Source organism: Herpailurus yagouaroundi, unplaced genomic scaffold (assembly GCF_014898765.1).
Source record: "Herpailurus yagouaroundi ecotype Mexico unplaced genomic scaffold, PumYag 139, whole genome shotgun sequence".
Classification (NCBI taxonomy): Eukaryota; Metazoa; Chordata; class Mammalia; order Carnivora; family Felidae; genus Herpailurus; species Herpailurus yagouaroundi.
Genome location: NW_024412394.1, coordinates 22,745,503 through 22,768,457, shown reverse-complemented (window position 1 = coordinate 22,768,457; position 22,955 = coordinate 22,745,503). Strand labels below are relative to the sequence as shown.

Below are 22,955 nucleotides of genomic sequence, written 5' to 3'. Positions count from 1 at the left end.
TGGGAGGCAGGGGACAAAAATCCGTCCCATCCTATTTGAGCACTGCTATATTGGATCATCTTAAGTTATAATAAATGCGTATGTAATGTTATTGTGGAGATTATACAGGCTGAGGCAGCTTTGGAAATTTCAGGAGAAGGCTGTTTGGTCATTTAGTGGGATGTTATAGAGGCGATATGCTAATATTCTGTAATTCTTATTTGCCTCAGTTCCTATAAGAAAGAAACAAAAAATGGAGGGAGGCCAGAAAGGTTGGCAACATAAAGCTCTTGGCAAAGCATAAGCTGCAGGCAACTTGAGGGCAGTCATAGGAGTGAGAGAGAATAGATAAAAAGGGAAGAACGGTGGAATTTAGGGCCTATCCTCTCAGAAATAAATCTTATCTGGGAAACAGTTGTTTCAAATCCAAGCCACCAGTGGCAACCTTGCACTCAGTACTGGGTGGAGGGCATTGTCTACCACAGGGCCCGTGGGTGGGGGTTGCTGGGCTTTGTGGATGCACAGGAATTTGTAGAAGTCTACATGATTTTGCAGTGCATATTGCCTTGCTAATAGTAATGCAAAGAAAGTTATTTTTCCAAAGAATACTTTAGGGGGTGGGATGAGGAGGGAGTATGGTTTGCCTGAGTAAGTGCAGTCATCTTCAGGCTCCTTCCTGTTAAATGATCAAGAAGAAAAAAATAAAGCAGCATTCCACTAGATGGTGCTATATCAGACTTATTCGTGAAACATGGCTAAATTAAGTTTGATATGACCCTGTCTTTCCCAGCATGTTTTCTCAGTCCTTTTGAAATGATTTAGATTTAGCTATACTTCAAATGAAAGATACCTGCCAATTAAATTAATTACCTGCCAATTAATTTGGATTTAGCTATACTTCAAATGAAAGATACCTGCCAATTAAAAAAATTTTTTCCATTCTAGGGTTAATTTCCACCTCTGATTCAAAACATGCACATTTCCATTCCAAGCAAGTTGTCAACAAAGTGAGGCTCAGGCCCAGAAGGCACCAGAACATGCTGTGTTCTTAGCAAAAGATTTGTTCCTTTTTTCTATTTTAATCATTGCCATAGTCAGGTGATTAATAACAGTACTACTGGGTTGCAAGTACAAGCAAAATTGATATAAAACCCTTTTAGCTTTAATTTCTTTAACACTTTGCTGACTGTTAGTCAGAGTTGAGTTTTGTGCCTACCCTTGGCAGGCTGAGGCATTAAAAAGGCAGAAGTTGGGATATTGAAATACTATGCACAGCTCTGAAATATAATTGTGTGCTCCAAAAGGTAGCCCTATGTAGCAGACCCTTGGAGTTCTGGTTACATGGCATTTAGCAAGGGAACTTAGCTACTTGGATAACTGGGTAGCCTCATGTCAAAACAAGCAGTTCTAAGGGCTCATTTAAGCAATTATTTCCCAACTGGGAAGTTGTGGGATTCACAGCCTACTGAAATTTTTCATCAGAAAAAGGATACAAATATCCTATCTTTTATAAATCTGTAAGTCAGTCTACCAGTATGGATGAGCCAAAGGAAGGAACCCCCTGCAGTCGTTTTAAGTGGTTTTTTGTTTGTTTTGTTTTGTTTTTAAGGAAGAGAAACTATTGTTGACCCTCATCAGAGTGAGGCTTCAGTTATATAGCAAAATAGTAAGGGGCCATCAAAGGCGGTGGGGGTAGTAGTCAGGGTGGAGGATAGGTGGGGAGAATTACTGCATTACACATGGCCCAAATCCCATTTAAAACACGGACAGAAAATAAAGGCAAAATAAAATGGTGTCAAAGGTGGCTCGAGTTAGGCAGAGAACAAGTAAAGTCAAAGATAGAAGTCAAGAAAATGGAAGAAAAACCTGCCCTCATGTATTTCCCATACACCTCTGTTTATCAAAAAATATTAAAAACATAATACTGCATTTTTTCCCACATATTTTCCATCAAAATAATGGAGAGGAAAGCTGAGCACAAGGGAACCAGCTGGGACACTGGGTTGCTAAAGCAAACACAAAATTCCACTTGAACAGTTTTGCCTAAGGGCAGGGCCTGATCATGAAGTGTATTTCCTTCAAAACTCACTAGCAATAATTCTTTCTCTTAGCATAGTAGAAACATCTTGGTAAAAATCCTTATCAAACAAATACAAACTATAACAACTGATTTAAAGATTTAAAGACAGTGAGAAGCAGAAGGAAGGATGGCAGAGGGGACCCTTCAGGACTTCCAGCCAGTAGTTGGTGCATGAACCACTGTTTGGAGTTGTAAGTTCAGTCCCATTGATGTACCTCAGAGATCTCCCTGGGGTCTGTGTCTCCCCTGTTCTAGAGAAACAATTCTTAAATTATCAAGTGTCCCTCCTCTGGCTCCTTTCTACCCCCACTCATAAGTTAACATACATTCTGTGAAAAAAAAAAGAAAGAAAAGTTTCTCAGTAAAACACATTTGAAAACCACTCATACTCTATCTCCATTTTAGAGATTTCTGGTGCACTTGGGCATTTTAAAGAGTAGAAAAAAATGCTGAGAAGCTCTGGGAAAGGAAAATCTGTATCTGAACTTAGCATTTCCCAAATTGAAATCCCCTTCCCCATCCTCACCTTCACCCCCACGAATACCTATTAGTGTTTCACAGGCCACTAGTATTCTCTAGAAGAGTGTTCACGGAAATCTACTCCAGGGATAAAAGTATTACATCTTTTGGCCCCATTGAGAGGATTGTGAAGATTGAGCAGACTTACCAAAAGGATCTACTTAATATCCTGAGAGTTCAGATTTTTGCTTAAATTTGGCTTCTTGGTACAGTTGTTTAGCTTTTGCCCTATCATTCTCCTAATTGAAACATCATCTGTGTTGGGAAATAACTGTTTTGTGACTCCTGTAAACAACAACAACAAATACACAAAAACACTTTTTGAGGCCTTTGCATCATAAGGTATGAACTGAGATAAAACATCAAACAATTCACATTATACTTTTGTCTCCACTTTGCAAAGGCAGCCCAAACACCCATGAGATATTTAAATAGATGAGTATATAGGCAGGGTTTTCAAATCAAAGCAAGAGATATGGAAGGTCTATGTCTTCCTATGGTACCACTCAACTTTAACCTTGCTACTTGCTCTTAACTCTAGATCCCCTTGCTCCACAATGTTAGGAATTTATTTTTATCCATTCCCAGCAAACAGTTGAAACAACTAGATTCTGACTGATCCTTTTGTAGCTAAGAAATGGTATATTAAAATACAGAGAGCTCAGATTCAGTGATTTCCTAAATTTGTTTGATATTTGCAAAAAAAAAATTATTTGGTAATCTAGATTATTATATTTGAGGAGATTCATTAACTTAAAAACCATAAATAGGAAATTAGCCTCTATTTTTCTAGCATAAAAGATAAAGGATCTACAACCAAGATAAGAAACAGAAAATAAGATATAAACTGCTACTTGAAATTTTGTTTGAAAGGATTTTGAAAAGCATTTTTCTAAAGCTATGAATTTAAAAAGTTCAAACATGTCACTGAAATAAAATTTGGTTTTATTTTAATGACTGCTTTAATATAAATTTTTTCTGCAAAATACACCATATTTAATAAGAGGTTTAGGCTATCTTGAGATTTTCCTTTCATAGAAAAATAAACAACAAAAAGACCATGAAACAATGACTTAACTTGGAATGATAAAAGAATTTCATATTAATGTGACAATGTACTACAATTATATTATCACCTATGATTTCTTGAACTTCATTCTGATTCATAGCTGGTTTTACAGCTTTGTCCCTCGAAGTAGAGGACTTTGCGCCAGTCAGGCTGTGTGTGGCCATGTATTCGTTCGTGTAAAGTACTTGCATTAAATCATTAATAAACTTCTGAGGCTTGCTCTTGTTACAACGGGCAATCTGCCATTTTTCAATCTTGAACTAAAAAATACAAAATAATAATTGAACCTGAACAAAGAAAAGGAAAGTATCTGCAGAAATATATTACTGATTGAGTTAAGACACACTAGAAAACACAATTAACGTTCTTTAAGGTGATGAATTTACTTTAAAAAAAATTTTTTAAGGTTTATTCATTTTTCAGAGACAGAACATGAGCAGGGGAGGGGCAGAGAGAGAGGGAGACACAGAATCTGAAGCAGTCTCCAGGCTCTGAGCTGTCAGCACAGTGCCTGACAAGGGGCTCGAACTCACGGACTATGAGATCATGACCCTAGCAGAAGTCAGACACTCAACTGATTGAGCCACACAGGCACCCTGGTGATGAATTTACTTTTAATATGTATTTTGCATTTCAGGGGTTCAAGTTCAATGTTATCTTTGATATAACTCCCAATATTTATGTAGTGTTTGTTCCAGAGTACATACAAATTCTTGTATGTGATCTGGATTTGATGGTTTAAGAATGAGTCCCATCCCCAACACCTCCTACTAAATGTGGTAGGCAGAATAATGGCCCACTGAAGATACCCCCATCCCTGGAGTCTGTGAATATGTTACCTTATAAGGGAAAAACAACTTTGTAGGCGTGATTAAAGTTAACTACCTTGAGATGAGAAAATTATCCTGGATTATACAGATGGACCCAATTTTATAACAGAGCACTTAGATGCAGAGAAGGGAGGCAGAAGAGTGGATCAGAAAAAAGATGCAGGGGGCACCTGGGTGGCTCAGTTGGTTAAACGTCCAAATCTTGATTTCAGTTCAGGTCATGTGCTGACAGTGCAGAGCCTGCTTGGGATTCTCTCTTTCTCTCTCTCTCTGATGCTCCCCCCACCTCTCAAATATAAATAAATAAATATTAAGAAAAAAATGCAGAAGAAGGAGGACAGAGTGGAAGAGTGAGAGAGGCTTTGCCTGTCATGGTGGAATGGACCACAAACCAAGGAATATGGTTGCCTGTAGAAGTGGGAATGGACTCCAGTGTATAGTCAGCAAGAAAACGGGAACCCAGTTCAACAACCACAAGAAACTGAATTCTATGATAACCTAGATGAGCAGGAAACAGATTCTTCCATAGAGCCTCCAGAAAGGAATGTACCTGCTGACTCCTTGATTTTACCACACTTCTGACCTATAGGACTCTGAGATAATGCATTTGTATTATTACAAATCACAAAGTTTGTGGTCTTCTGTTATATAGCAAAAAGAAACTGATATACCAAGATTCAAATATTCTCAATGTTAGATTGGTAGTATTTAATTATTGCTCTGGAAGGCATATTTTCAAAGCTGATACCTCATTCTAATGAAACTCTGTCTTTTCAGCTTCTGTTACTTGATGAAGAGAAATTAGGGAAGTAGGAAAAAAACTATGTTTATTCAGCATGCAGAGGCTGAAATTTACCTTCTCCCAATGATGTAATTTTGTAATCCTTAATGCAAAGTTACCTATCACTGGTTTAAGAGTTTTCTGGTTGGCTCAGTCGGTTAAGCATCTGCCTTTGGCTCAAACCATGATCTCATGGTTTGTGAGTTCAAGCCCTGGATCCAGCTCTGTGCTGACAGCATTGGAGCCTGCTTGGGATTCTCTCTCTCTGCTCCTCCCCCACTTGCATTTCTCTCTCTCTCAAAATAAATACATAAACTTAAAAAAAAGAGTTTTCCAGTTTAATAACCTCATCATTGACCACAATTTGACTTTAGTTTTCTAAATTGGATATTTGTGAAACAAATGTTGTTTTGATTTATTGTAAAAAAATTGTTTTATGTAATTGCAGTGTTATGGTCATGACCTAAAGTTATCTGATAAAACAATGATTATTTTGTAGTTTTTTTTTTAGATTTAATTTTTGAGTAATCTCTATACCCAACATGGTACTCAAACCGAGTCCATGGACCACGGACTGAGCCAGCCAGGAGCTCCATCATTTTGTAGTCTTCTTTTAATTTTTGTATTTACTATATCCCAGAAAAAGAAAGGGCGAGTATTCCAACTCACCTGTTTCTCATCAGTATGATGCTCTTCTTCAGCCTTCAAGGAAATTGGTGAACTGGAATTAGAATTAGAATTACTGCATGTTGAGGCAAATGAATCTGGTGAGGAGTTGTTTGTTGCTCTCCAGAGGGTGGACGCAGATGTAGACATAGTTCCTCCACCCTTAAGTAGGGCCTCTGCCATACCAACCAATTCTTCAAACTGGGTGACTGCCTGTGGTAACACTAAAATGGCAAGAAAAAGTAACAGTTTACAAATACTTTTAATAACAGGGGCATGTATTCTTATTTTTTGTTGTGGTATACATATATTATATTGCGTGTATAGAAATAGGTGGGACAAATTGTTAACATTTTCTACTTTTAGAAACTAAGCATGGCAAGAAAAGTGATTGGGACATACTCACTTTTTATTATTTAGTTTAACAATGGCTTAATAATAGTAAATCAATTTAAAAATATTTGGTTATTGGGGGTGGCTGGGTGAGTAAGTCAGTTAAGCGTCTGATTCTTGATTTTGGCCCAGGTCATGATCTCATGGTGTGTGGGTTCAAGCCCCATGTTGGGCTCTGTGTTGACAGTGTGGAGCCAGCTTAGGATTCTCTGTCTCTCCCTTCTCTCTCTCATAAATAAATAAATAAATAAACTTAAAAAAATATATATGCATTACTTCATAACTAAAGTAACTAAATTAATTATAAAAATAATGAAAATGAATTAAAGAGTTGATTCTTTTTTTCTAATCGTTAATAGTATTATCTGGAAGTTTTAAATCTCATTTGGAGACATTACTGATTCTATTATCAATCACCTTCCCAATATATCAGGCCAATTTAAGTGACCAGTAAAATTACCCATTTCTATTTAAATTTATTAAAATAACATTTCAATGATGCTTGTGTGTGGTTTTCCAAGGAGTCAAATTTCATCAAATTAATAAAAATCTATTGCCATAATTCAAAACTATGTTTTCACATATTAAAGATGAATTTTGGTAATCAGCTGAATGTTCTCTTCCTTTTTAAATGGAAACTTACACATTCAAAGGTGATCATGTCTCCATGTAAAATGGTCTTCTCTGTTGTTATATCTAGTTTGTTTCCTAAGGACAAATAACATTTTGTTGGAGTTGGAAGACACATTGAACCCTATCTAATTTAGCTTCCACTCTATGGTTGAGGGTACTGGATGTTGGAGAAATAAAAAGACTCTAAAGCATTTTTGGACTTTTCTTAAGCACATTATTAAGCCATAATCTTTAGACCAATATTTGATTTGAAAGCTGAAAACCAGCATATTGATAATATGTACAAATCAATACACCTGGTACCATATTAATAGAAAAATAGTAAAATCTACTAAAGAAAATCTTCTTTTATATTCTTTCAGTTGATACTTACTAAGCATCTCTCATGTGCCAGACACTAATTCAATAAGCATTATTTATTGAGCATTTAATAATAAACATTTATCTAGATTTTACTCTGTGTCAGGCACTATTCTGAGAACTTTACTGATGTTCATTCATTTAATCCTCATTGCTCTCTGAGATAGATATTATCATTACCCCTAGTTTACAGATGAGGACAATTAGGCAGTGAGACAGGTTAAAAAACCCATCCAGGGTCAACCCAGTCAGTGAAAAGAAGACCAAGATTCAAATTCAGACTTAGGCAATTCCATGCCATAAACAACTATGTTAGGTAGATTGTCAACATTTGCTAAACACCATATTAAATGCTAAGACTGAGACGGAGCAAAACCAAATGTGATCCTGGCCTTTTGGAACTGAGGTGGAGGAAAGAGGGGGAGGAGCACTATTTACCCAACCATGGTGTGGAGTAAGAATTTGGCCTGCTTAAAGAGAGATCTGGCCTCCACCTAACCACCTAGTTCCTGAAAGGTAGCCTGTAAACCCTTGGAATTTCCTGAGTGACAGGAGGCATGTCTTTGTTTTTCAGGGTGAGCCTCTCAGCCCACATCTGATAGTTTATGCTAAGATATATCTCAGCGTGTGGACAATCACACCCAATAGTCTTAGTGTAGAAGCAGACCACAGCCAGAAAGCTAGAATGATTTAGAGACTGAGTTCAACATACGCAACCAACCAATCAATCAATTAATCATGCCTACACAATGCACCTTCAATAAAAACTCTGAACATTGGAGTTCCAGTGAGCTTCCTAGATGGACAATACTCCATGCATATTGTAACATATAAATGCTAGGAGGGCAATGCATCCTGAAGACAACAGAAGCTCACATTTGGAAGCCACCCTGACTCTGCCCTATGTGTGTCTTCCAACTTTGGCTGGTTCTAATTTGTATTCTTTTCCTGTAATTTTCAGTGAGTTGTTTCTCTAGAAAATTAATGGAGCTGAGGGTGGTTTTGGAAAATGTCTGAGCTTATAGTTGGCATCCGAAGTGTTAGGCAAATGTAGAAGTCTAGAGGGCAGTGCCCTTAACTTTGCAGTTGGGTTAACTTGAGGTACATACAAAGAAATGAAAAATTACAATTGTTAAGTGTCACAAGAGAGGGGCATAATATGTTTAACTCAGCCTGGGGAGGGGAGGCATATGGAGGGCTTCTCTGGGGACATCAAGATTGACCTGAGAGCCAAAGGCTGAGCAGGGATTAAATAGCTGGAGGAAATGAGGAGGTCATCAGAGGCAAAGGAAATGCAAGTTCTATACTTGAGGAACTGTAAGAAGGCAGCTAGAATGTAAAGAGAAAAAGGGAATTTTCTATAAAGTGAGGTTTGAAGAATATTTACTGATTTTTTTCCTAATAATGAAAGTTGGACATGTTCATTGGAATGTATCCTTCTTGTCATTCTGTGTATCTTCACCCATATTCATGTATTTTCTTTTAAATAACTAGGACTGTACTATATACATAGCATTGTGTCATGGTTCTTTTTTCCAATTAAAACTGTAAGTTTAATATTTGCCTATTTCACTAAATCTTCTTGGAAAATATGATCTTTTGAGGTCTAATTTACATAGACTCAAAGGCAAGATCCTACACAAAGTGTGAGCAGAAAATAAGTAGGTAAAAGGGGATAAGTTTGACAAAGTGATATGCCCAGTTAATGGACACCCAACAAGATATAGAACATCTCCATCCATCCAGAAAGTTGTCTCTTGTCCCTTCCGAGTCAATCTCTAGACTTGCCTTAGTGGCAACCACTGATTTGAATTTTTGGTCAGAGATAAGTTTTACCTGTTCTAGAATTACACATAAATGGTTTCAAATGGTATATTCTCAGTTTTTTTGGTCTGACTTTTTTTTTTTTTTTTTGCTCTGCATAATGTTTTGAGATTCATTCATGTTGTTGTATGTATCAGTTATTCATTCCTTTTCATTGCTAATATTTTAATATGTGGATACTCCATAATTAAAGTTTTCATTCACCTGTTGATGGGTTATTTTCCACTTGAAAACATGATTTTAATGGTTCCCTAATATTCTGAGGTATTGATGTTTTATAATGTATTTAAATGCTCCCTTTTTTCAAATTTAGGTTGCTTCCAATTTTTCTTTATTTCAAACAAAACTTTTATGACTTGCCTAGCACATACATCTTCATATGTATCTCTGATCACAACAATGCTACAAATTCCTGAAAGCATAATAATAGGGTCAAAGGTATAAATGTTATCCAACCTCAACTAATACTTGCTCTCGAGAAAGATTCTTCCAACTTACACACCCACTAACAATGTAAGAAGTCAGCATTTCACTCCAGCATCAACAACAGGTGTTAACCACTAACAATAGTCTTCACTATTTAGATAGGTTGAAGTGTTAATAAAATTTAAATTGCAATTATTTTATTATTGTGAAGTTAAATATATACTTATTTATTGATTATTTGACCTTCTATGAATTATCTGTTAGACCATGGAATATTAGTACTTAAAAAACTTTTTTCTAATGTTTATTTAATTTTTGAGAGAGAGACAGAGACAGAGCATAAGTGCATGAGGGGCAGATAGAGAGGGAGACATAGAATCTGAAGTAGGCTCTAGGCTCTGAGCTGTCAGCACAGAGCCCAACTTGAGGATTGAACTCATGAACCACAAGACATGATTTGAGCCAAAGTCAGCTGCTTAACCGACTGAGCCACCCAGGTGCCCAGTATTTTTTTTTAATGTAATCTCTATGCCCAATGTGGGGCTCAAACTTATGACCCTGAGTTCAAATGTTTCATGTTCTACCACTTGAGCCAGACAGTACTTTTTCTATTTTTGATAATTCAGTTTTTGTGAAGTGCTTATAATTGTGCCTAATGTGTTATAAGCACAGTGTGTTAGCTATTGTTATTTACTCCCTTATATGTTAAGCATTTTAACCTTTTATTTGTCATAAGTTGCAAGCATTTTTCTTAGAGTTTTTATCTTTTAATTTCATGATATTTTGAAAGCATACACACATTTTTAGTTTTTATTGTAAAGTAGCAGTCTTCTTCAGTGTATTATTTATTTTATGCTTACAAAGTCATTCACCTTTCAGATCAGTAAAATAGTCATATATTTTGTATGGTTTGAATATTTTTTTACAAATGAGCTTTTTCCACCTGGATATAATTTTTAAACTTCTAATGGGTAGTTCTGAACATAAACAAAAATTGTAAACTCCCATATATCCATCCCTCAGTTTCATCTCATAGCCAGTCTTGTTCTCTTTAAACCCCCATCCACTTTCTCTCCATCCCCAAGAATACTTCCAACAAATCATAGGCAGCATCTCATTTATCTGTAAATATTTCCATATGTATCTCTAAAGGCAAGAAAACATATAAACATATATGTTTAAAATATAAAAATATTACATAAATATAAAATAGAAACACAACACCATTGTGACAATCAACAGTTCTTTAATAACGTTAAAAAAAACTAGTAAATGTCCAAATTTCTCTGATTTTCTCATCACTGTTGTTTTTTTCTTTATTTGAATCAGGATCCAAATAAAGTCCACATGTTATGATTAGTTACTGTCCTTTTATAAACTATAGATTTTTTTTCCTCTCTGTCCTAGTTTTTTTCTTTGGAATTTATTAATTGAAGAAATTGGGTTGTAAGTTTTACAGGGTTTCCTGCAGTGGGATTTTGCTGATTGTATCTACAAGTCATGTTTAACTTATTATTCTGTTCCCTGTATTTTCTCTAAATTGGTAATTACATATAAAGTCTTGATAAGATTTAGGTAGTGTTTTAAATTCTATCAGATAGTAATAGAATGCATGGTTAATGTTTCTTGGGGTATTAGCTGTCACTGATGATCACCATTTATATTTCATTACATCATAAGGGATTGAAAAATGGTGATATTCTAATTCTTCTTCAATTATTGGCTAGAATTCTTGTACAAAGGGAAACTTCCTCCCATCAACTGTTTGGTTATGCTTAGGTTCATTTCATATAATAAATAATGACAGGGCAAATACTTGACTTTTTATCTATATTTGCCAGTTTCCAGATGATCATTAAGTTTTTTCTTTTTTGAATACCATTATGAACTCATGCATTTAAATATACATGATAACCTGTTGCGGGTATCATTATTATTGAAACTCAAATTGTCCCATCTTTGGCCAGTGGGAAACTCTTCTGGTTGGCATGTCTACATAGTCTTTGCTAACTGCCTTGCTTGCTGGTATGACAAGATTTTCATCTATATTTCCTGTTCTAGGCCCCAACAAGGCTCATTTTGTACATTTCCTGTGCAAGTTTTGGAATCAGCCATTTCTCCAAGGAACCCTAGCTCCTTTTAGAAGGAAATGTTATTATAAGACCATATCTAGGTGCTAGAAGGGCTCTTTGCTCTTGAGTTCATGTTTCAGTGAACAAACAGTATTAGAAAATACGTATTAATTTTTAAAGATAAATTTCATCATGCTTTTAAACCAGTACTTTCCACTCAAAATTCAGAAGATGGCATTTTTATTTAAACTGTATAGCTATGATTTTAGTGTGCCATATGGTGTGAAATGACCACCTAATTTGAAGCTGCCCAACCTTCCCCCCAACACGCACTGGAATATCAAGTTCCCCAGGGCCATTTGTTGAATAATTTATCCTTTTTCTGATTAACTTGCAGGACTTGCTACATAAATTGCCAAGCCCATTGCAAAAATGAAAATGCAGCACTCCTTGTTCAAACCTTTTTAAAAATTTTAATATGGTGACAGCAGAGCTTTTAACCAGTATTTGGGACCTTTCTAAGAGTAGGGTTGTCAGGGACTGTACAGGTCAGGCATCCATGAAGCTGGCCCTGATGATTTGTGATAGTGAACCCTGGAATAGCAAATACTTACACAGCCAGGTTCTGTTCTGAATGCTTCACATGTCACCCAGCTAAGTACTTTTATTATTTCCAGTTTTGAGATGAGGAAACTGAGGCACAGAGCAGTTAAACAACTTGCATATGGTTACACAGCTAGTAGGTGGCAGAGCCGGGGTTTGGACCCAGGTGGTTTGGCCCCTCTAAATCTATACTCTTTACCTTTACGCCATATGGCCTCTAGGATAGTTTCTGTATCACATATAAGGTTCTGTTTGGGAGATATAAATTCTGTTCCACTGATCTGCTGATCTTGCAGTAGCAAGTCATTTTTAATAATTGGAAATTTATATGATTTAATGTTGATAGGTTATACACATATTCTTTTTCAGAATGGTCTTTATTGATTTTGCCTATTTATTTTCTCAGGTTAACTTTATAATAATCATTGCCAAATTCCCAAAAACCAAACAAAACAAAAAATCATTAGTATTTTTATTGGAATTCCACTCAAAGTATTAGTTATTTGGGGATGAATTGGTATCTTCTCCTCTCATCAATGAATGTGACAAACCTCTCCATTAATTTAGGTTTGTATATTTCTTCAGTGAGGTTTTGGGTTTTTTTGTTTTGTTTTGTTTTTGTTTTTGTTTTTATTTTAGAGAGAGAGAGAGAGCACAAGCTGGGGATAGGGGTAGAGGGAGAGAGAGAAAGTCTTTAGCAGGCTCCATGTCCAATGCAGAGTCCTGACACAGGGCCCAATCCCATGACCCTGGGACCATGACTTGAGCTGAAATCAAGAGTTGGACATTCAACCGACTGATCCACCCAGGAGCCCCTCCAGTGATTTTTTAATTTTTCTTCGTTGATCACATACATTTCTTATTAGGGTTGTTAGTAGATATTTTATAGTTGTTTGTAATTAATGTGACTAGATTTTTTTTTCTCTTCTAGAAATATAACTGGCAATTTCTGACCTATAAGGAAATTACTGATTAAAAAAAAATGATAGCTGCTAGATTTGAACACCTATCATGTACTCATTATTGATCAGTTTTTAAGTAAAATAAGGCTTATAATGAATAACAGTAGTCCTCTGCCCTGTCACTCACCTCTCTTGACTAACACTCTTAGAGACCACCAATTCCAATCCATTTACATGCTTCTTCTGGTATTTACCTTCATAGTCTTAAATAATAATATGCATATACAACTATTTACTGTTTTTTTTCAGATCCATATAATTCTTTCTTTCTTTGGTAAGCTGTACGTGCAATGTGGGGCTTGAACTCATGACCCCAAGATCAAGAGTCACATGATCTATGACTGAGTCAGCCAGGCAACCCAACTTACTGATTTTCAACTATGTAGTATGACAATATTGCTCTCTTTCAAATCCTCCCCCAGCCACACAGAAACACACACACCTGCTAATCACCTGCAAACATGTACACACTCTTCTCATCACCCCAGAATAATGGTAACACAATTGTTAGTTCAATAAATATTGTGCTTACATTATTATAGTGATGCAAATATTATTCACAATTACTTTTCTTTAAAACATTTTTCCATAGAGTTAATAATTACATTATTATTATTATTATTAATATTATTATTATTATTACTATTATTATTTTACACTATTTCTCTCACTTATACATCTCTAAACTTCCTGTCGGAGGTGTAAAATCTCCTTTCATTATATTTGGATACATCATGTCATTTATCAATTTCATATTTATCTTGGAGTTCTCTCCCCTGGAGCCCTCCATACCCCTCCATTATCTGGGCTAGCTGCTTCTAGGCCACTGTATACTTGTCATCCTGAAGCTTCCCTTCACTATCATTCTATGGCCCCTCTTTGTCTATCTCCTGAATTGGACCACCAATTTTCTGGATATCATGTTTTTATTTTTCTAGATTTACTCTCTCATTTGGGAGGAGTGCTCCTCTGTTACTTTTGAAAAAGAAATCATAGGAAGCACATTAGTGAGATTTTATAAGTGTGAAAGTATTATTATTCTACCCTCAAACTTGGCTGATTAATCACTGGGATAGAAGTCTAGATTTGGAAGGCATTGCATAATTATCTTGGAGCTTCCTTTGTTGTTGGTGAAAAGGCCAATGCTATTCTGATTTCCAGTCCTTAGCTTGGGACATGCTTATTCTCTCTGAAAGCTTTTGGGTCTTCCCTTTACTTCTGGTGTTCTAAAAGTTCACAATGTTATGACTTAGTCAAGTCTTTTTGCTTTTGGTGGTATCTTTTAATCTAAAAGTTTGTGTTAGTCAGTTAGCTTCTCCTTCTTCTTTCATCTTTTAGAATTTTTTGTCTTTGGGGGCACCTGGGTGGCTCAGTCGGTTAAGCAACTGACTTTGGCTCAGGTCATGATCTCACAGTTCATGAGTTAAAGCCTCGCATCTGGATCTGTGCTGACAGCACAGAGCCTAGAGTCTACTTCAGATTCTGTCTCCCTCTCTCTCTCTGCCCCTCCCTTGCTTGCACTCTGTCTCTCTCTCTCTCCCTCTCAAAAATAAATAAACATTAAAAAAATTAAGGGGTGCCTGGATGGCTCAGTCTGTTAAGCCTCCAACTTTGGCTCAGGTCATGATCTCACAGTTTGTGGGTTCAAGCCCTAGGGCAGGCTCTGTACTGACAGCGCAGAGCCTGGAGTCTGCTTTGGATTCTGTGTCTCCCTCACTCTCTACCACTTCCCCGCTCTTGCTCTCTCTCAAAAAGAAATAAAATATTTTTTTTTAATTAAAATAAAAAAGAACTTCTTCTCTTTGAGCATTCGACTTCCAGGACTAATTCTTTATTTTTCCCAATCTTCTCTATTTTCCTTTTCTTGGTCTTCTTACTCTAATATCTACAAGATTTTCTTAACTTTAACTTCCAGACATTTTATTGAATTTCTAGGTTTCTCCCCGCTTGGTCTTTGGATATTCATTTCTTTTCTTTTTCTCTTTTTTTTTTAATTATTTTTTAATTTTAATTTTTATTTTTATTTTTATTTTTTTTAATTTTTTTTAATTTTTTTTTTCAACGTTTATTTATTTTTGGGACAGAGAGAGACAGAGCATGAACGGGGGAGGGGCAGAGAGAGAGGGAGACACAGAATCGGAAACAGGCTCCAGGCTCTGAGCCATCAGCCCAGAGCCCGACGCGGGGCTCGAACTCACGGACCGCGAGATCGTGACCTGGCTGAAGTCGGACGCTTAACCGACTGCGCCACCCAGGCGCCCCGTATTTTTTAATTTTTAAAAAATGTTTACTTATTTTTGAGAGAGACAGAGACAGAATGCAAGTGGGTTAGGGGCAGATCGGGAGGGAGACCCAGAATCCAAAGCAGGCTCCAGGCTCTGAGCTGTCAGCACAGAGCCCAATGAGGGGCTCAAACCCATGAACCATGAGATCATAACCTGAGCCAAAGTCAGATGCTTAAGGAACTGAGGCACCCAGGTGCCCCTGGGTGGATATTCATTTCTTAAATTACCCTGTTCTTATATCATGTATATTTCTTCTGCTCCCTGAATTATCTGTTTCCTTTGACTTTATTTTTCTCTTAGTTTGTTTTGGTCTGTTTTCCATGATAGAAGATTTCCTCAAATAATCACCTTCCCTCAGGTGTGCCCAGTGTCCCTGAGTTCATAGCTCTGGTTCAACCCCTCCTGAGAGAAAACCTCCATCTTTTGCTGTGGTGAAGAGTGGTAGTTGCAGACAGCATGGGAAGAATATGTAACTTTGTGGTCCCAAAGTGTCTTTGTGTAGGTCTTTCAGTGACTCCTCCTTTCAGTGACCTCTTCATGTAGGTCTTTTCACACTACCAGCACTATCCTAATCCCTTTCACACGGACAATTCCTAAACCATTTATAGTTCTGTGGTGTGATATGACTTATTTCTTTTTAATTTCTCTACCTCTATCCCCTCCTCACCCCCATCACAGACACTGAGTTTTCAGATTTCTACAGAGTTAGTCACTACTCATCCATCTGTTTTTCAGGTTGTAAAATTTTATTGGTATCTTTTATCTCCTGTGGTCTTCTTTCAGGTTTTCTTGTCATTTCCTTTTATGCATTTTAAGTTTATTTTTAGCAGGATTTCAAGAAAGAAGGGAGAGTCACACATATTTCACTTAAGCTTTATATCATACTTAAAGAAATCTGGGCAAAACTTAACTAATTTTTTATTCTTCACTGTAATCTCATTAGTTATGAGACTTGAGTTTTTAGTCAATGCTTTCCTTTTTATGGTACACATTCATTTTCTAAAAATAATGACAAAATAAATGGATACCTTCTATACAATAGATATGTCACCTTTTTCTCTTTTATATCTTCTTTTTTTTAGTGTTTATTTATTTATTTTGAGAAAGGGAGAGGCAGAGAAAGAGGCAGAGAGAGGATCCCAAATAGTCTCAGTGATATCAGTGCAGCACCCGATGTGGCACTCATTCCACAAACCGTGAGATCACTACCTGAGCCAAAATCAAGAGTCAGGTGCTTAACCAACTAAGCCACCTAGGTGCCCCTTCCTCTTATATCTTATGGTGTTAGTCAGTTGTGGTCCACAAGATAAGTTTCAAATGCTTAACACATACATATATAGCACAAATACATTTGCCATTCTGAATGTCTAAAGTGGCATATATATTCTGCTGTTTTTCTTAGTTAGTAGGCTTTATAAGTTGAAAAAGATCCCTGATTATTAGTTCAGAGAGTTTTAAAGAATTACTGAGCAAAAGGTAACCACTTTGCAGTGTGCTCTTACAGGGTAGTTGGATGATCATTGAGAAGTGGATTTCGAGGCTAGCAATATGTAATGTTATGGGTTGAATTGTGTCCCCTCAAAAAAGAAACTTTGGAGTCCTAAACCCCAGTACCTCAGAATGTGACCTTCTTGGGAAGTAGGGTCTTTACAGATGTAATCAAGTTAAATTAGATCATTAGGGTGGGCTCTGATCCAGTATGATTGGTGTCTTTATAAGAAGGGGGACTTTTAAACATGATGACAGAGAAACATACAGGGAGAACACCATATGAAGACTGGCATTATGTGGCCTCAACCCAAGGAACAACCAGAAACTGAGAGAGAACTTACCTGGCACCTTTAGTGGGAGTGTGGCCCTGTTGACACCTTGATTTTGGAATCCTAGCTTCTAGAAGTGGGAGACAACACATTTATGTTGTTTAAGCTACCCAATTTGTGGTACTTTGTTACTAGCAAGCTTATATATGGAGGTTATTGCTGATCAAGAGAAAAGAAGTTACAATAGAAGGAAAAGGAACTAATTGAAGTGGAGCCAGAGACAATAAAAGGGGAAAAACTGAACACAGTGTGTAGTGTCAAGTCATTTAGGGAGTTCTTCCTCTAAAGGGAAGGAGACAAATAGGGTGGAAGGTGGAAAAGCAAAATGTCTGAAAGGGGTTTTGTTTTGTTTTGTTTTATTTATTTTTTTTTTTTCAACGTTTATTTATTTTTGGGACAGAGACAGAGCATGAATGGGGGACGGGCAGAGAGAGAGGGAGACACAGAATTGGAAACAGGCTCCAGGCTCTGAGCCATCAGCCCAGAACCTGACGTGGGGCTCGAACTCACGGACCGCGAGATCGTGACCTGGCTGAAGTCGGACGCTTAACCGACTGCGCCACCCAGGCGCCCCTTGTTTTGTTTTTTAAATGGGAGAAATAATGGTGTGTCCGATTTTAATGGGAATGATTCATTAGAGGAAGAAAATTTTATCTTGTAGCAGAGAGCAGGGAGAACCTCCAGAGCTCTGTTCTTAGGTAAAAGAAGATGGTATCTGATGCACAGATACTGCCTTTGGCCCTACAAGAGGATAGGTCATCATGAGCGACAGGAGAGAGTGAAGCATTAAGCATGGGTGCAAGGATAGGGCATCCAGCTGACTCAGTTGGTAGAGCATGGAACTCTTGGTCTTGAGGTCATGGATTCAAGCTCCAAGTTGGGCAGAGATCCTTACTTAAAATATAAAAAAATAAAATAAATAAAGCATGTGTGCAGGGAGATGACAGTCTCTTTCATATCCTCCAATTTCACAGTGAAGTTGGAAGCAAAGTCATCACCTGAAAGCGAGGATATGGGAGGAGGTATGAGAAATTGGCAGAGAGAGAAGAAAATGAAATGGCATTTGGGAGTATGAGAGAGAGAAAAAACTGGTCATAGTGATTCCTTTCATATACTATTGAGACTCATTTGCTACTCTTTCATTTAGAATTTTCTCATCTAAATGTGTAACAAAGATTGGTCTAATAATTTTCTTTTTGGGCTTTATGTGTCGAGTTCTGGTGTTGATAAAAACAGAGACAATAATAATAATAAATGCCATTACTGACCACCTATCATGTGCTCTGGGGAAAGCATTTCTTCCAATGATCTCTTTTAATCTTCATAGCAGAAAGGACATGACAGATTACCCTCATCCCCATTTTGTAGATAAGAAGATTGAAGGTGTGGCCGAGGGCCCAGGAAAGTGACATGGCCAAAGTTGTATAGCTAATAAGCAGAGATGGGATTCAAACTAAAGTCTATAACTCAAAAATCAATACTTTGAACCAGCAATTTATGCTATGTTTGTAAACTAGCTTTTAATCATACTCTAAGTTCTGGAACAGATTAAATAAAAATGAAAATTATCTATTCTTTGAAATTTGCAAAAACCTCACCAGAAAAAAACATTGGTTACAAAAATTCAATATTTAAAGTCGAAAAAATAAAGAGATAATGGCTTGGTGATGCAATAAACATATTTAAGATGTAGCTGTTTCTATATAAAATTATGAAGTCTTCAATTTAATAAATATACTTAGGAAAGCATGTGAGTCATTACTTTGTAAATCTAGCTCATCACCCTGTTCTATCTGTCTCTGATCATTTCTGCCTTCAAAAATATGTGGAACTATCCTCTTTGCATCCATGCTATCACCCTGGGCTAGGCTGCCATCTTGTTAGTCTGGATGACTGCAGTACTGTTTGAGAGTGGTCCTTCTTCACTTTCTTTCTTGTGTTATTTGCACTCATTTTGTGCAGAAGCCAGAGGGATTTATTTTCAAAATGTTCTGTGTATTTACTGTTTTACAACAAGATGCTGCCCAGCATAGCATATGATTGCCAAATATTCAGCAGCACAAAATAGTGCCTAGTGCTGAACTGCAAATGGAAAACATAATTTTTGAAAAATAAATACTTAAATACAATATAAGACCAAACAGAAGGCATTATACCAAGTGGTTTTTAATTTGCAAAGATGGATCTTTCTCATTTATCAGTCTTCAATGGAATGTGATTATTTCTCAATAATTTGTGATTATTTTCTCAAACCACTTTTCCCAATTATAAAACTACAATTTAATATATGGGATCTTTATTTATTTATTTATTTATTTTTCTATCTATTTTTTAATATATGGGATCTTTAATTCCAGTAATTCTGTAATAGATCATAACAGGCCTCATTTTCTAGTGCTTTCCCTGGCAGAGGGGAATGAGAGCAATACATCATAAACACCTTTGTGTATTTGTTCTGTCTTAAGTAATCTTTTCTTTCTGGGGCCTACCACAGTAAGTAGCCTCTATTAAATGCTCAGTAAGTATCCACTGAATGTTATTAAGTGAATACAACATTTGGTATTTTGTAGGAATAATCTAAAATTGTCTAAGCTATAAATTAAAGGCTTCAATAGAGTGCTTAGAAAATCACAGATTTTTTTAAAATGTGATGTTTGATTTTTTTCTCTAAGGTAGTGATTTTCTTTTTCATTCTTGACAGGTGATTTGCAATAATTTTCATTTATCATATATTTTCCCTTTCATCTAAAAATGTCAGTTTTCTCAAAGTTTACCTTGAAGCATGACCAAAGACTGTCGAAGTCGGCTGTTTTCTTTCCGGGTGTTTGTTAGTTTTTGTTTCAGGCTTTTTATTTTCGTGCACAATTCCTCCTTTGACAATTCTGCTAAAGGCTCTTCTTCCTCACTGGAGCTCTCACCAGGCAGAAAGGCATTTCCTGAATATGGGTCTCTCTAAAATACAAGGCAGGCACAACAAAGAAAGCTTCAAAGTGACTTTAATGGTTTATCCCATGTTCTGTGTGCTGAAGGGACCTACAAAACCCTCATCTCCTGGGCATTTCCTGCTACAGATGTCTTACCTAGTGAACTAGCCTCAGCTTTGTCTTCCTCTCTCCAGGAGAGCTCAGAAAAAGGTAAGACATCAAAGTTTCATGCACACATCTCTCACATAGCAAAAATCAGGATTCTGTCTAACTTCAGTGAAGAATATAAAGTAGGAAACTAGTATAACAGAGAAGGATCAACCAGACTGCCACTCAAATATTTGTAACTCATCCCCACCCTCCATTTTTCCCGTAACTCTTCACTCACAGTCTCTCTGTTGAGACTGTTAGAAATTTTGGGGTTTATTGCATCAGAGAAAAGAGAGAGAAGATTCACCTAGAACAAAACATTCATGCTTTCCTTTTAGTTTTAAAAATAATTTTTAAGATCAATAGCAAGACAATACTCTGAAACATACACATTTGAGTTGCAAAACACAGGCTGTGTTGAGACAGAAAAGGATTTCCTCAAATTACCAAATTTGCCTTGGTAATGCATTTATAAAGATCCAAACCTAAAAGGCTGGAGTATAAAGTTTTTAAAAATAAACTTTAGAATATAAGAGATAAAGGTATGACATAAAGAAAATTTCTGTTGTACAGGAAAGGAAGAGACATTCTGTTGCCAGGAGGAGCCTAGGGAATAAGTAGCTGGAATGGCAGGAAATCAGATTCAAGTGTCTTTGCTCTTCCTGACCCCACTATTTGAGGGGAAGGAAGAAGGATCATGGGGTAAGGGTATATGTTAGAAACATCCAGATAAATGAGGGGCAATCTTAGAGCAACAGGATTGGCTCCTTCCCTCTCAGTGCATTAAAAACTCCCCAAAGAGGCATGATGTCCAGCATTAGCATCATGTCAACATGGTCTTTCTCAGGGTCATAAATCTGAAATGGCCAATATTAGTATCTAGACAGTTGGACCAGAGAGAGCAGCCAGACTCTCCAGAGTTCTTACAAAGCAGCTAAAGAATCCAAATGGTCCCTTTGTCCTTGTCAGGAAACAGGTAAGTGCTGAGGAAACTGGTGAAACATAAATAGTTCAGTGTGTAGACAGAGAGACCACACAATTCCAGAACCTTTTAGAAGGTGGCAGTGGGCCCCTCTCCTGCTAGGGACCAAACAATGCCCACAGTAGGCAAAGAAAACTTTTGCAGACAACTGGACTGAAGGAAGAAAAGGCCAAGATTCAACAGCAGAGCACATGCAACACACATAGGAGACACTCCTTGAAGTGTGAGGCCCTGGGGAATAGGGAACACTGCAGTACAGAGCAATAGAGGACCTCTTCTTTGTAACATTATTGTAAATGGCAAGAGAAGTAGCTGAGTTTTCTAACACAGAGAAACAGACACAGAGAGTTAAACAAAATGAGGAGATGCAAGAATATGTCCCAAATGAAAGAAAAGGAACAAATACTAGCAAGGGACCTAAGCAAAATGGATATGAGTAATATGTCTGATAGAGATTTTAAAGTAATGATAAGGGGTGCCTGGGTGGCTTAGTCAGCTGAGCATCTGACTTTTGATTTCAGCTTAGGTTATGAGTCCAGTATTGTAGGATCAAGCCCTGTGTCTGTGCTGAACATGGAGCCTGCTTGGGATTCTCTCTCTTACTCCTTCTGTCCCTCTCCCCTACGCATGCTCTCTCAATCTCTCTAAAAATAGATAGATAGATAGATAGATAATAAAGTAATGATCATAAAGATACTCACTGGACTTGAGAAAAGAGGGCAGGACATCAGTGAGACCTTTAACACAGAGATAAAAAAACAATCAGATCAAGACCAAAATAACTGAAATTTAAAATACATTTGATGGAATAAATAGCAGTCTAGATGAAGCGAGGAATGAATTAATGACCTGGAAGACAAAGTAATGGAGAGTAACCAAGCTGAGCAAAAACTAATTTTGCTAAGAAAAGCTCATTTTCTTTCCTTCCTTTTGCTCAAATTGAGAATAGTCTTTGGGAACTCAGTGACCCCCTTAATCATAATACCATTCATGTTATAGAGATCTCAGAGGAAGAAGAGAGAGAAAAGAAGGCAGAAAATTTACTTGAAGAAATAATAGCTGAAAACTTCCCTAATCTGGGGAAGAAAACTGATATCCAGATCCAGAAAGCACAGAGATTCCCCTAAGCCCCCAAATTCAACCCAAGAAGGTCCATACCAAGACACATAGTAATTAAAATGGCAAAAAGTAATGATAAAGAAAAAAATTTTAAAGCAGCAGGAGAAAGGAAGGCAGTTACATACAAGGGAAACTCCATAAGGCTATCAGTGGATTTTTCAGCAGAAACTTTGCAGGAGAGCAGGAAGTGGAATGATACATTCAAACTCCTGAAAAGAAAAAGCTGTAGCTAAGAAAACTCTATCAGAGAGTATCATACAAAATCGAAGGAGAAATAAAAAGTTTCTCAGACAAAAAATAAAAGAGTTCATGACTACTAAACAAGCCTTCAAGAAATATTCCTTTGAATATAAAGGAAAGACCATAAAGGAGAGTATGAAAAGTAAAATATACAAGAGCAGTAAAAGTAAGTATTTTTGTAAAAACCAGTCAAAGGTATTCATAAAATGAAAGGATGTAGAATATGACACTATATACC

The 22,955-nt window shown here is 36.8% G+C and overlaps 1 protein-coding gene across 2 annotated transcripts in view; it reads right to left on the bottom strand.

Moving 5' to 3' along the window:
* BEND6 (BEN domain containing 6) overlaps positions 1-22,955 on the bottom strand; it is a 64,703-nt gene that overhangs the window by 4,681 nt on the left and 37,067 nt on the right. The window contains exons 3-7 of one of the 2 annotated variants that reach the window (XM_040473834.1): positions 22,060-22,095; positions 20,077-20,254; positions 5,928-6,148; positions 3,715-3,907; positions 2,727-2,863 (exon numbers count right to left, since the gene is read on the bottom strand). In XM_040473834.1, coding sequence (XP_040329768.1) covers positions 2,736-2,863; positions 3,715-3,907; positions 5,928-6,148; positions 20,077-20,254; positions 22,060-22,095 — 756 coding nt within the window. In that variant the 3' untranslated portion in view covers positions 2,727-2,735. The remainder of the gene's footprint in view (positions 1-2,726; positions 2,864-3,714; positions 3,908-5,927; positions 6,149-20,076; positions 20,255-22,059; positions 22,096-22,955) is intronic. The other variant, XM_040473835.1, reaches the window with a different exon arrangement.